The sequence below is a fragment of the Kogia breviceps genome, chromosome 8, assembly GCF_026419965.1.
Source record: "Kogia breviceps isolate mKogBre1 chromosome 8, mKogBre1 haplotype 1, whole genome shotgun sequence".
Lineage (NCBI taxonomy): Eukaryota > Metazoa > Chordata > Mammalia > Artiodactyla > Physeteridae > Kogia > Kogia breviceps.
This window is the reverse complement of record NC_081317.1, coordinates 71,223,433-71,237,241: the sequence shown is the minus strand read 5'-3', so window position 1 is coordinate 71,237,241 and position 13,809 is coordinate 71,223,433. Positions and strand designations below refer to the sequence as shown.

Here is a 13,809-nt window from a genome sequence, read left to right as displayed (position 1 = left end):
AGGAAAAGTTGGCATAGTATTAATAGCCAATACTGATGGAGTTTTGCATTTGCTTTTTTTTTTGAAGAAGGCATCATCTCCTGACAGTAAAGGTAAAATAATTTACTGGACACAGTCTTCTACCCTGCTACTAGCATATCGTTTGGGGCACAGTATTTCTTTTCAAATTATAAGCTGCAACTTTTACACAAGTTCTACTTGTGAAATGGCTTGTGAACTTTCTCTTTTATTTATTTCCTTGCAAAGTATCTGAATATTGTTTATCATCTTTATTGGAGTATAATTGCTTTACAATGGTGTGTTAGGTTTCTGCTTTATAACAAAGTGAATCAGCTGTACATATACATATATCCCCATGTCTCTTCCCTCTTGCATCTCCCTCCCTCCCACCCTCCCTATCCCACCCCTCTAGGTGGTCACAAAGCACCGAGCTGATCTCCCTGTGCTATGCGGCTGCTTCCACTAGCTATCTGTTTTACATTTGGTAGTGTTTACATGTCCATGCCACTCACTCACTTTGTCCCAGCTTACCCTTCCCCCTCCCTGTCCTCAAGTTCATTCTCTAGTAGGTCTGCATCTTTATTCCCGTCCTGCCTCTAGGTTCTACAGAACAATTTTTTTTTAAGATTCCATTTATATGTGTTAGCATACGGTATTTGTTTTTCTCTTTCTGACTTACTTCACTCTGTATGACAGACTTTAGGTCCATCCACCTCACTACCAATAACTCAATTTCGTTTCTCTTTATGGCTGAGTAATATTCCATTGTATATATGTGCCACATCTTCTTTATCCATTCATCTGTCAACGGACACTTAGGTTGCTTCCATGAAAGAGTTCAAAGCCATACGGCTGAAGCTGCACATCTTAGATATTTTGTTAAACAGCATGTTTTATCAGAGATGATGTAATTCCACAATGAAAGGCTGACTGCAGGCTAGTGGATTAGCCGGAAACCGAGCTCATTTCGGGCCCCAGGTGAGAAAGCAGCTGCATTCCCTCTCCTCATGCCTGGCTCTCCTGGAAGTGGTGTTGACTCCAAAACTTTAATCTATTTTCTTAGTCTTAACAAGAGTCCCATGAAGGTGGAGATTTTCATCATACATTACCCTTTAAGGTTGAAGCATCTGCAATTCTTTCTTCTCAGTGTGAAGGAAACTCTCAGCAAAGCTACTTTAAAATGTCTCTTGTTGCAAAATATCTGGACAGAGCCAACGTAGTTTCTGGGGGGGGGGGAATGCCGCGCCTGCTTTGTGGGTTTGATTCTTTTTGTATCTGAGAAAACCGCTTTCCCAGAATCAAATGAGAACTCTCTTCCAGAGGTGACTTGTGGAGCCTCTTGTTAGCCTGGTCTGCCTTGGTTTCTGAGATGATCACACACCTGTTTAAACTCTGTTTTCAAATGCAGTTGCACCTGTGACCACCCAGCTGTGGTACCATATGTGGTTTGCGTTGCAGAGTCCTCAAGGAACGTGGTCCTGTGGGCTCGTCCAGAGCCAGGCTCTTTGGCTGAGATCACGCCTCGGGGTGTGTTTGATGCGGCTTTTCTCCTTGTGTCGGTGCCCAGAGTGCTTCCAATAAATACAGACAAAATGACAGAAAGCCTTTGCACTTTAAAATCCTCAAAACTGGTTTTAGGCTTGAGACTCTCTTTGCCAGTGTGTGAGTTAGCCCTGTTTTGTGGTGGCAGCATGTCTTGTGAAGACCACATTCCATGGTCTTTTTCACTCCCGTATTAAGCACCTGCTGGGTGCACCGCACCGTGCTAGGTAGTGTACAGTAGATGTTCTTGGCTGAATTTCAGCTTACCAGGTGTTAGTGTTTTATCTAATAGACTTTCTGTTTCTTTCTCGAGGAGGTTCTCCTTGCTCTGCCCCTGTTCCTGGTTCAGCCAAGTCCCTTCCCATTTGGCCCAGCCTCAGGTAATGTCATGTGTACCTGAAGTCCCAGGAAAACACAATATAACAGGCTTGGGTTTCAGTTCGGAATTCATCTTTACTTTTAGCCTTCTGGTGTGTAAAGAAAGACGAACAAAGTACAAGTCACCTTTCTCTGAACATTGAAATTGAAACTTGTCTGAAAATATTCAGGGAAGCTTGAGCTGTGTTGACACTAAATCGTTTTTTTTTTTTTTTCTTTCTTTCCCAACCAGTGTTTAATAAAAGTCTTACTAATTTCTTGGTCCTGTCTTAGGCAGTGGAGGACAGAGACTAAATCACACTCCTTCCTTAGGGAAGTGCACAGACTCACACCAGGGGAGAGGAGTCTTCATGTCTACCAATGATTTTGTCATTTATCATCTCTTCTATCCTCTGAGAAACTTTATGAAATACATCATTATTACCTCCTTTTACAGTGAAAGAAATTGATGCTCAGAGGTGTTTACTGAGGTGCCATGTCTGACGGCAGAGCTCATGGTCTTTCCACACTTGTTCTTAGGTGGCCACTGTTGGGAACTGGGCTCAGCCCGGCCTAACAGACCCTCCAGAATGAGCAGAGCTGGGCCTGGGAACAGGACCCCCTCAGCCTTCCTGCCCTTGTCAGTACATGTATGTGGTGGGAAAATGGTCTGCCTCTTCGGAGAGGAAGAGCTGGACCAGAGATGACAAGCACTCAAGAAAGATTAAGCAGGGCAGGATGGGTATAGATGGGGGCAGCTGAGGGGAGTGATGCTAGGAATAGAGCTCAATTCGGACCACATCCTGTGCTGAAGTGCTGAGTCTGTGGGACACACATGTGGATGGCCAAATGGTACAGCTGTGTACAATGGTAGTGTGGGCTTTTCAGATGCATCGGGCTTAATGGGGCCCCAAAGCTTTGTGTAGAACCATCCTAAGTGCTGTACTGTGTCCCCATTGTACAGATGAGGAGATGGAGGCACGGAGAGGGTAAGGCACTTGCCCAAGGTCTTCGGATAGTAAGAGATGGTCTTCTGGCAAAACCCACACAACCTCACCCTAGCCCCGCTTTGTTGCCTTGTGACTGAAGGTCAGCTTCTGGTACCCCAGCAAGCCTCATCCCATCAGGGCTCCAGGTACCCAATCGTTGTAGATTAGGAACAATGAGACGCCTATTTCTTTGGGGACATTGAAGCCTGTACCTAGTACTTGCCAGAGTTTTCAACTTTTAGGACAAAGCTTAGGCTCAAAAGGAAGATTCTTCCTGCTTTCAAATACTGCTGCCTGAAGGAATGGTTGGCTTGATCATTGGATAACAACACTATGTTTTGGTCTGGTATGTCCAGAGGTATTCTGCTGCTTCATTTTGATTGGACACCCCTTCTCAAAAAATGAAAAAAGCAGAGCTTATGTAACGAGGGTCCTGTTGTCCAAATGAGGACCAGGTCATTTGCCTCCTGGATTTGACACTCTGGCTGTCATGTAGGCCCCAAGTGAAGTAAAGTGTGTATCCCTGGTTCCTGGCTCTCCCAAGGCACATTATGTGTGGCCTGGAGGGAACAGATCTTGTACTAAATACTGATTGGATTCTGGCACCTTCAAAAGCAAGGATCTTCTAACGTGAAGACACTGAAATTGAAGACAAAGGAGGTAAGGAAACTACTCTGTACTCAGTGATTATCACAGTGACCTGTTGTTAGCCTCATTTTACAGATAAGGAAACTGGTGTTTAAGTTCATTGCCCAGATAGTTTAGGGGATTTCTTCAAAGTCGGTGTTGTGGTTATTTCAGTGATGAGGAAGACAGAGCAGAATTAGTCAATGTGAAGATTTATCTCAGAATGTTGCCATGAAAGCGAAGAAGGCCACACTATGTTTAGGTTTTGATACTGAGTATATTTTGATTAAAACACAGTGAATTAGAGGATCTTTGAATCTTTGGATTGTATGTATCACCCAGTGCTGCCTTCGTGGATGAGACACATCAGCTGAGCCAGTCATAATGAACTACCCGTCACATACGCACTTGCTCATTTCAGAAGGAGTGCAAGAAGAAATAACAGTGAGAAAAGGCTCCACGACTCACGGTGCCACTTTGGGCGTGAGGGAGCAGCCAGGAGCATCACCACTGCCAGTGGACAAGAGGGTTCTGGGGAGGTGAGGATTGACGATATGCTCAGGGTATGAGTCCCTGCCAGGGTAGGGCTGCTGTCCCAGACAACATCACTTATTCACATGCTTGCTTTGAGACTCGAGTAGTTTCAGTGACCCGCCCCCGTGGCCCATGGAATAAACAGGGAGTGTGGGATCCTAGCAGCTTCCCTGCCGTGGTCCAGAAGAATCTGTCCTGGAGGGTGGGAATCGGGGAAGAGGAGGAATGCCTGGACCTGAGATAATCCTGCCTGCGTCCCAGGTGAGGTGGAAGGCTGAACGGGGTCCCTTCTCTTTTCCCTTTTTGTGTGCGTTCTTCCCTTCATGTATCCGTTGAACTCTGTCGGTGGTAAGGTGGTAGGTGGGGTGCATTATCCCCTCGTTCCTTGAGCAGTATGGTAGCCAGTCTGCAGTTCCAGCAGGGCCAGCCTGTGAGCCCCGGTCCTTACACTGTCTCCCGGGTGCTGCCAAAGGAAGCTTGATAGCCTGCTGTTTGTTTTGAGAATTAAGAAGCTCTAGTGTTCTCTTGTGTTGTATGTATGTTACACATGAAATTTAGAGAGAATGAGGCAGTGCTGATAGTGGTTAAATATGTGCCTTCTGTTATCACTTCACCTTGTTTGTAAGATGGCTTTTCCTAGAGCTTGCCAAAGCTGTGGCAGCAGGATCGAGGAGGAAGCACCCATCATGCGTCCCATTCCATCCATAGGAGCTCTCCTTTATGATGGCTTGGCCACTTCTCCCTACAGTGTGCACAGGGCAGAGCTGGCCCCTCTCAAAACTGGTGTTAGACTGACACTTAAGATAATGTTTTCAGGGAAAGCATAATCCTAACCAGACTCTCTCTCTAGCCACTACTCTTTGATTACACACAGGTGGAAAAAACCACATTTAATTGTTTCAAAGATTATTATATTTTTGGTAAATTTATAGTAAATGGGGGTGATTAATAAAGGGCTATTTTATTCTTAGCTTGTGGTTTCTAATTACATCAGTTACAGCTTAGCCTTCCTCTTCACTAGCGTGCAGGCATGGACTGGAAAAGAATGAGCTAATCCTTGATAGATCAGGTGGAATAAAGATCTCCATTCATATCTTTACCTTTTATCCCTTCTTCTGAGTGCCAAGAATTAATGCTGTTTGAAAGTACAAGCTGAACCTGCCAAGCTTCGGACAGCTAAGATAATCCTAGTTATTTTAAATGTTAGTGAGAAGGGTAGCAGTTCTACTCTGGAAAAGAGTCCTATTGTGAAACATCAAATATCTGCTAAGTGGTATTGATTGGACATGATTTTATTTCCAAACACTATGGTTATCATGAAGCGGAAGAATTCATTGTTTAAGACATTTTCATCAGCTTTTCATCACACTCTTAGGCTTGCAAACTCGAGGAAACCAAAGAGACCTGTCAGTGTCTAGGTGAAGAGTTGCTAACAGTTGAAGAACGCCACTTGCATTTTTTATTTTTAAAATGGTTTCTTAGTGGGAGCTTAATAGTATTTAACATCTAGAGGAAGAACAATTTTTTTTCTCAAGCACGAATATCCTGTTTCTCACATCACTGGAAGAGAATTGTTCGTTCCGGTCCACCGACTCCCAACAGATCATTCAAGTTAAAAGTCAGGGGTCTTTGCAGTGTCAAAAGATTTAGCAGTTAGATTGGGTTTTGTTTTGTTTTTTAGAGAGGTGGGTTTTGGGGGGGGCAGTCTATAATATTTTCCAAAAAGAATATTGGTAGTTAGATGGCATCACTGAAATCATCTTTTTTCCCCCTCAGCATTGGTAAGAGTGATTATGTGTAAGGTTTTTTTGTTTGTTTTAAAATAATAATAAAAGAAAGACCATTTAGCTGCTGTAGACAAATAGGCTAGTAGAGAGAAAACAGATACAGGGTTTGCTGGTTCAAACCAGGGTCAGCCTCAGAGGTTTACCCACCTTTCGTTGTAACAAGAAAAAAGATCAGATGGACACTTTTTCTTTTTTTTTTTTTTTTTTTTTCATTTTCTTACTTTTAAATCTCTACTTCGGTCTCCAGAAGTCATTTCTTCCATTTCTGTAAATGCTGGGAGCCTAGTGATGATTACAGGGTAGCATAATCCTGAATTGTCTGTTGCCTGTGAAAGCTTCCTGTACCGTCCCCACCCCCACCCCCCAGCGCCGGAGCAAAGCATTCCCGTCTTCGCTCATGCAAATAGTGGTGTGTTGAGCATCACCCGGCCAATTATTCTTTCTTTCTTTGGGTTTATTCCCCAGAGTGGAATTACCAGGTCAGAGGGTATGAACAGTTTTACGGTTCTTATTACATGTCACTAGGCTGCTGTCCAGAAAGATTGAACCAATTTCTAGTGCTACCAACAGCATATCTTTCCCCACAGTCCCGTGGACAGTGGGCATTAGCATTTTTACAAAATAATGAAGAGGAACCTTTTGAGTTGAAATTAGCCTTCTGCAGGGCTCATTAGAATCAACACGCAAAAAAGAATTTTGGCTTTTTAATTTTTAATTGGTATAAAATGATTTAAAATGATCCGTTGTTATTCTTCCCTCAAGTAAAGTTTAATGAAGCTGCATTTAAATGAAGCGGGTACCTTCATCTTTAAGGATGATAGTAAAATAAATTTTGGACATTAGTCACTAAGATAAACACTAAATCTTTGATGCACTTGGAACTACTTTTATGAGGTGCTACACAAAATGAGTTAAACAGATACTGTCCCTAACTTCAGCATTCAGAGACAATGCTAAGCCTTTAACAAAAGTAAAACGAACATGGATTTAAATTTTGAGTGGAGAAGAGCTTTAAAAAATACAGATATTTTGCAAAACAGGTTGAGTTCATTTATTTGGCTCTTCTCTGGAGTGCAGTCATGCATTAAGTATGCTTGGAGCCTCCCTAGTCTATGCAGGTGACACACTCTGCACATCTTCACACCCTCAGGTCAGAGGAATATTTTCCAAGAAAGTATCCACAAGGCAAGTGAGAGCAAAAGGGGGGCTCTCTCCAAATCCTTTCTTTTGCAGAATTCCCACCCCTTCCTTTTTCAGTCACAAGTCCGGCCAAATGGGGGAGTCGGGGTGTTTGTGGCTGGGGTGGGAGCATGCCTAGGTCAGCTGTTAATTGTAGGCAGAAGCTCAGAACATGTCTGGAGAACGCTTGCCTATTCCTTTATAGCCTCTGCATTAAGTTGACAAGGGTCAGTTATTTTACCTCCTCAAACTAACACAGAGATTAGGACGGTTCAGTGGCCAGTGACTAAATGTGACACCCAAGGGTGGGGATGGTGCAGGGGTGAGAACAAGCCAGGAGGTGGGTCTGACCAACGTTGCACCGCCCTTGGCAGCTTCCACAGGGCCTCCTTTGTAAAACGGGAGAATAATTCTCTCAGTGAATGGTTTGAGGATTAAATTTACATACTCATTAAAGTAGGTGACATACAAGAAGTAGTCAGTAAATGTTCACTCCCTTCTCCATCTCTTCTGTACAGAGATCCTTCTGTCACTGGCTTGAGATGGGGATGGGGGTGGGCAGATTAACTCGCAGACTCTGGTTGGCCCTTAGTTGCCTCTCCAGATCCTTGTATAGTCACAAGATGTCAGAGCTAAGTCTGCTGTCTGTGTAGATACAACATCCTCGGGCATGGAACACAATTCATAAATTATCTTGGATTTGCAGGGAAATTTAAATCCATATAACAATTCAAATTTAGTAAGAAGCCTTAATGAACAGTGAGGAAATGAAAGCTTCAGGTTTCCTAGGTTCAAATCAGTACTCTTTGTGTTTAACTTAGTAAATCTAAACAAATACTACCAATATCAAAAGTAAATTGCTTGTCAGGAAATTACCTACACTGGTTTTCAAATTTATTAACTTACTAAGTTTTCAGAACATTCCTTTCCTAACTGGATATTGAGGTAACTATCCCAAACTATCCATCTGTCTGTCTTGTCCATATGTCACATTAGAAGAACGGGGCTTTCTCAGGTAATTTGGTCCAGTGGAGTGGTTAAAGATCCGCTTCTTAAATCCCAGCTCTGTTCTTTTATTTCTGTGTGGTTCCACTAGCTGCAGCAAACCTCGAAACCCATAACAAGCGTAAATAGTGTTCCCTTGTAAAAAGGTCTCTTTTCAGCATGGTAATATACCTTATTAAATTCCAAACATAATAAGTATTGATGGCAAACACATCAGGACCCAGTACAGCTTCTACTATGATTTAGTTCTCTACAAATGACTTCAGCACTCAGCTCCCAATGCATTTTGCTAATTACATCATAGATTTCCCTATTGATGAACACAAGCTGAATTAACACAGGAGCACTAATGTACCCTTTCACCATTATTGTTGTACAAGAAGCCGTGGCAGATGCTGGCAGTTAGTTACACAAACATTAGTATTAACGATTGGCCATTTGGAATTGGTGACAAACTACTGCCCTGCGGAATCCTGAGGCTGAAACCAATCAGGAAGTTAATGAGGAGAGAAATTACCACTGCAGCTTCCCCTTAATTACATTCACAGTAGGCAGAAAGGGAGTTCTGGAGGTGGATCTAAACTCAGCTAAGGTTAAGAAGGTCAGAGACCCTTTTGCTTAAATTTTGTATCTACTATGGCTTGTGAGGTTGCAAAAATTGTTCAACACATTATTACTTTTGCATCCTTCATATTTAATGTCAGATTCCTAGTGGAGTTTTATGTTTATAGGTTTGCTGTTAAAAACCTTTTCCTGACTTCTGTTTTAGTGTTGTATAATTCAGTTTCTTTTAATTTTTGTGTTTTAAGTTTCCTTCCCATTTACTGCTTTTGACTTTTTAAAAGGGATGTATGCTTTTTAAAAGGTATGTACACCTTCCCCCAAGTGTTTGTTTCCCTCTATCCAAGAGAACTAACAGGAAAGTTGATAAGCTATCGCTTTCACTTGCTAGCTACTGAGAAACTAGGGTTACCTGTCAAATGGTGGAAATACATGGGTGGGGTCTTGCTTGGGGTAATTTGTCAGATGGATCATTTGACAAGACTCGTTCTATTAGCATCGTTTACATAAAGGGGAGGGGCTCGGTGAAGGTTGGAAATAGTATCCCCAAAGAGGGGGGAGAAGACTGTTTTTTGTTTTTAATGAACATAAAATTGAAACTCTGCTACTTAACTTGCCTCTTCAATTAAATAGAGAATACTTGTGCAGAAATACTATTTTTTATTCTAAAGAAGCACTGGGGATTTTAATGAGTGTCTATGAAAACACTTTCAACTCCGAATAGAAATTGCAGAGCGCGTTTTTCTTTGTTGGAACCAAATTGCACGGTGAATGTAGAAAGACTAGCCACTTCTAACGCACTCTTCTCCCTCTGTCTCTCCCCACTTCCCAGTATTCTCGCCACCCAGCAGTCAAGATTCTGGCTTGGTTTCCCTCTCCAGCAGCTCTCCTATTAGTAATGAGAGCTCAAAGGGAGTGCTCGAATGTGAGTCCGCCTCGGAGCCCAGAAGCTTTACGGTCACTCCCATCATCGAGGACCACGAATAATCGGGCACCCCGATGCCTTTGGCCATTCACCTGGAGTGGCAGGTTTATTCCGTTTATACACAGGGTTTGTTGTTAATATTTTGCCTTGACTCACGCCGACTTAACTGTTGAGAAGATGTTTGGTTTATACTCCTTAGAGCTTAGCCCAGAGGCTAGAACACATTTGGAATAGTTTAGTATCTGTGTCTACCGTCTGCAACAATTAAGTGCTTTGCTCACGGAGTTAAATATTAAATAGTAGTGTCCCTCATTTTTTTATGACACTGGTTTACATGTAGTTCTCAAGAAATACAATAATTCACTCAAGTAAAGCAGTACATTTGCATCTAAATGTGTCAATTACTTTCAGTTTTAAAATGAAATCTTAGGTGCCTTCGGTAGTTTTTTGAATTTTAGTATTTTAATACAAGTGCTAAACTATAAATTTAGCCAAGTTCCTGACTGGTGAGAAGAAAAGAAGAGAGTTACATTATTTTAGAAATTTGCAGAAGGTTAAATAGAAATAGTGTGTGTGTTTGTGTTAGCTATTAGGAAAGCCTAGCCCCGGACCCCATCCCCTCAGATCCAAAGTGTGACGGAAATAGAAGAAAAAATTAATGACTTTAAGAATTGCTACCTTTTCTAAAGGGTAGTTTGAAAACAATACAATTTAAAGTAACCCTAGTAAGGCAGAGTTCCTGAGTGTTGTTTCTAGAAAAATATAAGAGTTCATGATGCACATTCTACTATTTTAAAAAATGGATGCAATCTAGATTATTTTGTAACCTTAGATTGTAATCTGATTTGAAGATAAGTACATCTTTAAAAGTTACTATAGATTTCTGAGTTCATTTTTTGTTAAAAATTGCTAGTGGTGTACTCCTTATGTAACAGAAGCCATCCTGAAATGAAACTAGTCTAAAAAAAATTCATTGTTCTGTGTAGTTGCGGCTGTACCTGAAATAAAAATGTTATTGATGACTGAATTTTCTTGTGTGTATATTTGATGAGCGGTATTAAACAGGAAAAAAGAAATTACTTGTATTTTCTTCGCTCTGTGCTTTGAAAACATCTATTTGATTTCACCCCCATCTGTTGTAATCAATAACCTGACCATCTTGTTTTTTATTAAATGCACTTACTCTTAATTTCATCCACCAGTGGTTTTAGAGAGAATAATGTGGAGTTACCTATATAGGTTTGACATTATAAATCACTTCTTGGGGCTGAATCGCATAGCGGTATCGATTGATCCTGATATATCACAGAAATTTACTGTCACTTCTGTTTTCAATTAAAGATACAATCAGTCAGATAATGACTTAATTGGATTTTACAGAAGATTGAGTTTTATTGCCCAGTGCTTTACGAGTTTAGTTAAGGAAGATCATTTTATCACACTTGTCAGGCTGCTGCTACTGCAGCCGTGTGCCCTTCGGGACGGCTGTGGCTGTAGGTATTGTGACGGCGACGCCGGAGGCTGCCGGGCAGGACTGGGCCGCAGACTCGCCACCTTCAAGGCGTTAATGGTGGCTTTTTGGAGATGAAGATTCCTTGCTCACCTGCGCACTCGCTGCCCACTGTCCAGGCCCCCTCCATTTCTTTGAATAATCCTGGCTTCTGCGGATCCAGGAGTCTTCCAGTTCCTACTGTTCCAAGATGACCCCCAACACACTAATTTTGCCGGGTGTGCTTGATGGAGAAGCTTGGCACGCCCCTTCAACGGGTGTATGTGTGTGTGTGTGCCCTCTCCCAGCACAGCTCCCTTCAGTGCCCCTGCGTTTCTGAAAAGCCAGGCGGAGCCCGGAAAAGCGCGCATGTGAGCTCTCAGAGCCCTCTGACCGAGTACCCCCTGGGCCCCTGGTGCGCCCGGGCTCTAGTTTCGAAGGCCCTGCGCCTCCGGCCTCCTACTGCGGCCCTGAGCTCTACTCTGGCCGTCGGAGCCCTGGGAACCAGGCTTGTTTAGTGGGCCTCCTATGCCCCGAGGGTCCACTGCCTCTCCTGACGCCGAGTTTGGTTCTGAATTCGGGCGCCCGCCGCGCGGGGACTCTTATCGAAGATTCTGCCCAAGAAGGGCTACTCCCAGCGCGAGGACACAGACCCCAGGACCACAAGGGGCCCAGGCGGAGTTGAGGGAAGCTTCGGCTGCTTCTCTCTTCTCCGCCGAATGGCCCCGTAAAAGAGGGACCTGCGGCCTTCCTCCCGCGCCTGGTGGGGTGGAGTGGCCCTGAGACGCTCAGGTTTCCTCCTGGAGGCTTATTCTTGACCGCTAGGGAGGAGAGCGCCAGGCAGGCCAGGCCCAGGCGGACTGCGTAAGGAACTTAAAATTCTGAACACAAGGAAGAGAACAGACAGCAAGTCTTGTCTGCTGAATGTTAACACCTGCGTTTGAGGGGCTATCAATTTCTCAGCTCTGCGCCTTTGAACGGACACCTGTAACAACAAGGCCGCGTCCCCCTGCGGGCGGCACCCGCAGTGTGTGCGGTGTGGAGTGCGCACCACACGTGTGTGCAGGTATGGGCATGTCGGGCGCCCAGTGCTCGTCTCTTGCGGGAGCCGTGGCTCCGGCGCCGAGAAACCGAGGCAGGCTCGCCGGGCCTTCTCCCGGACTCCGGGCAAGCTTCCGCCACGCGACGTGGAGCTGTGGGCAGGCGAAGCGCGTGCCTTTCCTCAAGAACGCCTGCGACTCCCGCAGCGGCTGGGGGTGAGGGCGACTTTCCCCCGCTTCCAGCGGACGCGGCTCCCGGGACCTGCGCTCACTCGGGTGTCCCCTTCACCCCACTAGTGTGCTGCAGACACCGCACTGCGTAACTAGGGTCTCGGGAAGAGCCGCCTGCGGGGCCCAGGGCGCTCTTGGTGACACTCGCTTCCCCCCAGAGCCCACGCACGGAACCACCATTCCAGGCAGGGGCGGGAGCCGGCACTGCAGTCTCCCGGGCACCTCGTGGAAATTAAACTCCCGCCCACGTGTAGAAATCGACCCCCCCCGCCCCCCGCTTCACGGGAACCGCAGTGCTGAACTGGCTTCACGTGCACACGCAGACCACTGCATCTGACGCTTGGCACCAAGTGGTGTTAAAAGCGCTTTACAGAACGCGCTTCGTGTCAGTCACAAAGAAATACAGAGGACAGCCAGTGGAAGGCAGGGGATTTTCCTTGGCTCCCGGACTTGGCCCCGTCCGCCCCGCCGGTTGGTGCCGCCACTGCCTGCCTGTGCGCCGCCGCCGCTCCTTTGGGAGGTTTGCTCCGGCAACTTGCACGGGGCCTCGTCCTCCTTTCTCCCTCCGCGCATATGCACGCGGAGGAGGCCTGAGACCTGTGCTGCGTGCCGGACGCCCGTAAGGTCAGTCGTCACTCTTTTCTCGTCTTTAGAAGACGCCTTTCCTCCCCTACCCCTCAAGGAAACGCGAACGGCCTTTAGTCAGCCAGTTGTTCGTTGAGTACCTTCCCCCACCCCCCGCAAAAGAGCCTGCAAACTTTTCAGCAGCTTAAGCTGCGGCCCGGACAGCTGGGGAGGGTCCTGGGCGAAGGGGCGGGGCGAGCAGGGCTTGGGGGCGGGGCGAAAAGTGGGCGTAGTCTAACTGTTCCGGAAGTCGCCCCGCCCGGGAGGCTGTGGCTTTGGTGTAGTGAGCGAGTCTTGGCCTGGCTCCCCGGGGTGGCGTGCTCTCGAGTGCCCGTGCAGTGCCTCGGCGTTGCTGTGTCACTGTCCTGCCGGTCTGGTCTCGGTTCAAGGAGTTCGCACCTAAGTTTCCCTGGGGTGTGGGCAGCGCTGGCCCTTTCCCGTCTTCATTCCCGGGCCCGTCGAATCGAGAAGGGACTTCCGTGGAAGCCCTCACCTCCGCCACATTCTCCCCAGCACAGTGTTTTTCTGGGACTGCAGGGGAGCGGGGAGGCGGAAGAGAGTTCCGGAAAGGGGGCTTGTCCTGGGGAAATGCACCAGCGCCCCCAGAGCAAACACTTCGGGGAACAGAAACTGTCTTGTTTCTTGAATGTTTCTCTAAGTTACCTGAAATTATTTCCTCTGCCTTTTTTGGTTTTTAAAGTCACAGGGGAAAGATTACGTTAAAACGGTTTTAAAGGCAGCGCTGCTCTCATTTCATCTCGGAGGGTACGTGTTTTACTTTTTCCTTTGGCACCGAAGGTAGACGGGGTCTGCAGGCCGCCCAGGTGACCCTCTTCTAAAACCGTGTAGGTACCTGACCGCCGCCTCCAGTCCCCCATGCCCGGCGGGGTGTGCACGACTCGGCCCAGGAAGCCCCGGG

At 45.8% G+C, this 13,809-nt stretch overlaps 1 protein-coding gene across 2 annotated transcripts in view; it reads left to right on the top strand.

Annotated features, from left to right (window-relative positions):
* Positions 1-9,805, top strand: part of DMRT1 (doublesex and mab-3 related transcription factor 1) — a 105,582-nt gene extending 95,777 nt beyond the window's left edge. For both annotated transcript variants that reach the window (XM_067040160.1, XM_059073337.2), the window contains one exon: positions 9,414-9,805. In XM_067040160.1, the coding sequence (XP_066896261.1) occupies positions 9,414-9,568 (155 nt within the window). In that variant the 3' untranslated portion in view covers positions 9,569-9,805. The remainder of the gene's footprint in view (positions 1-9,413) is intronic.
* The last annotated feature ends 4,004 nt before the right edge of the window (positions 9,806-13,809 follow it).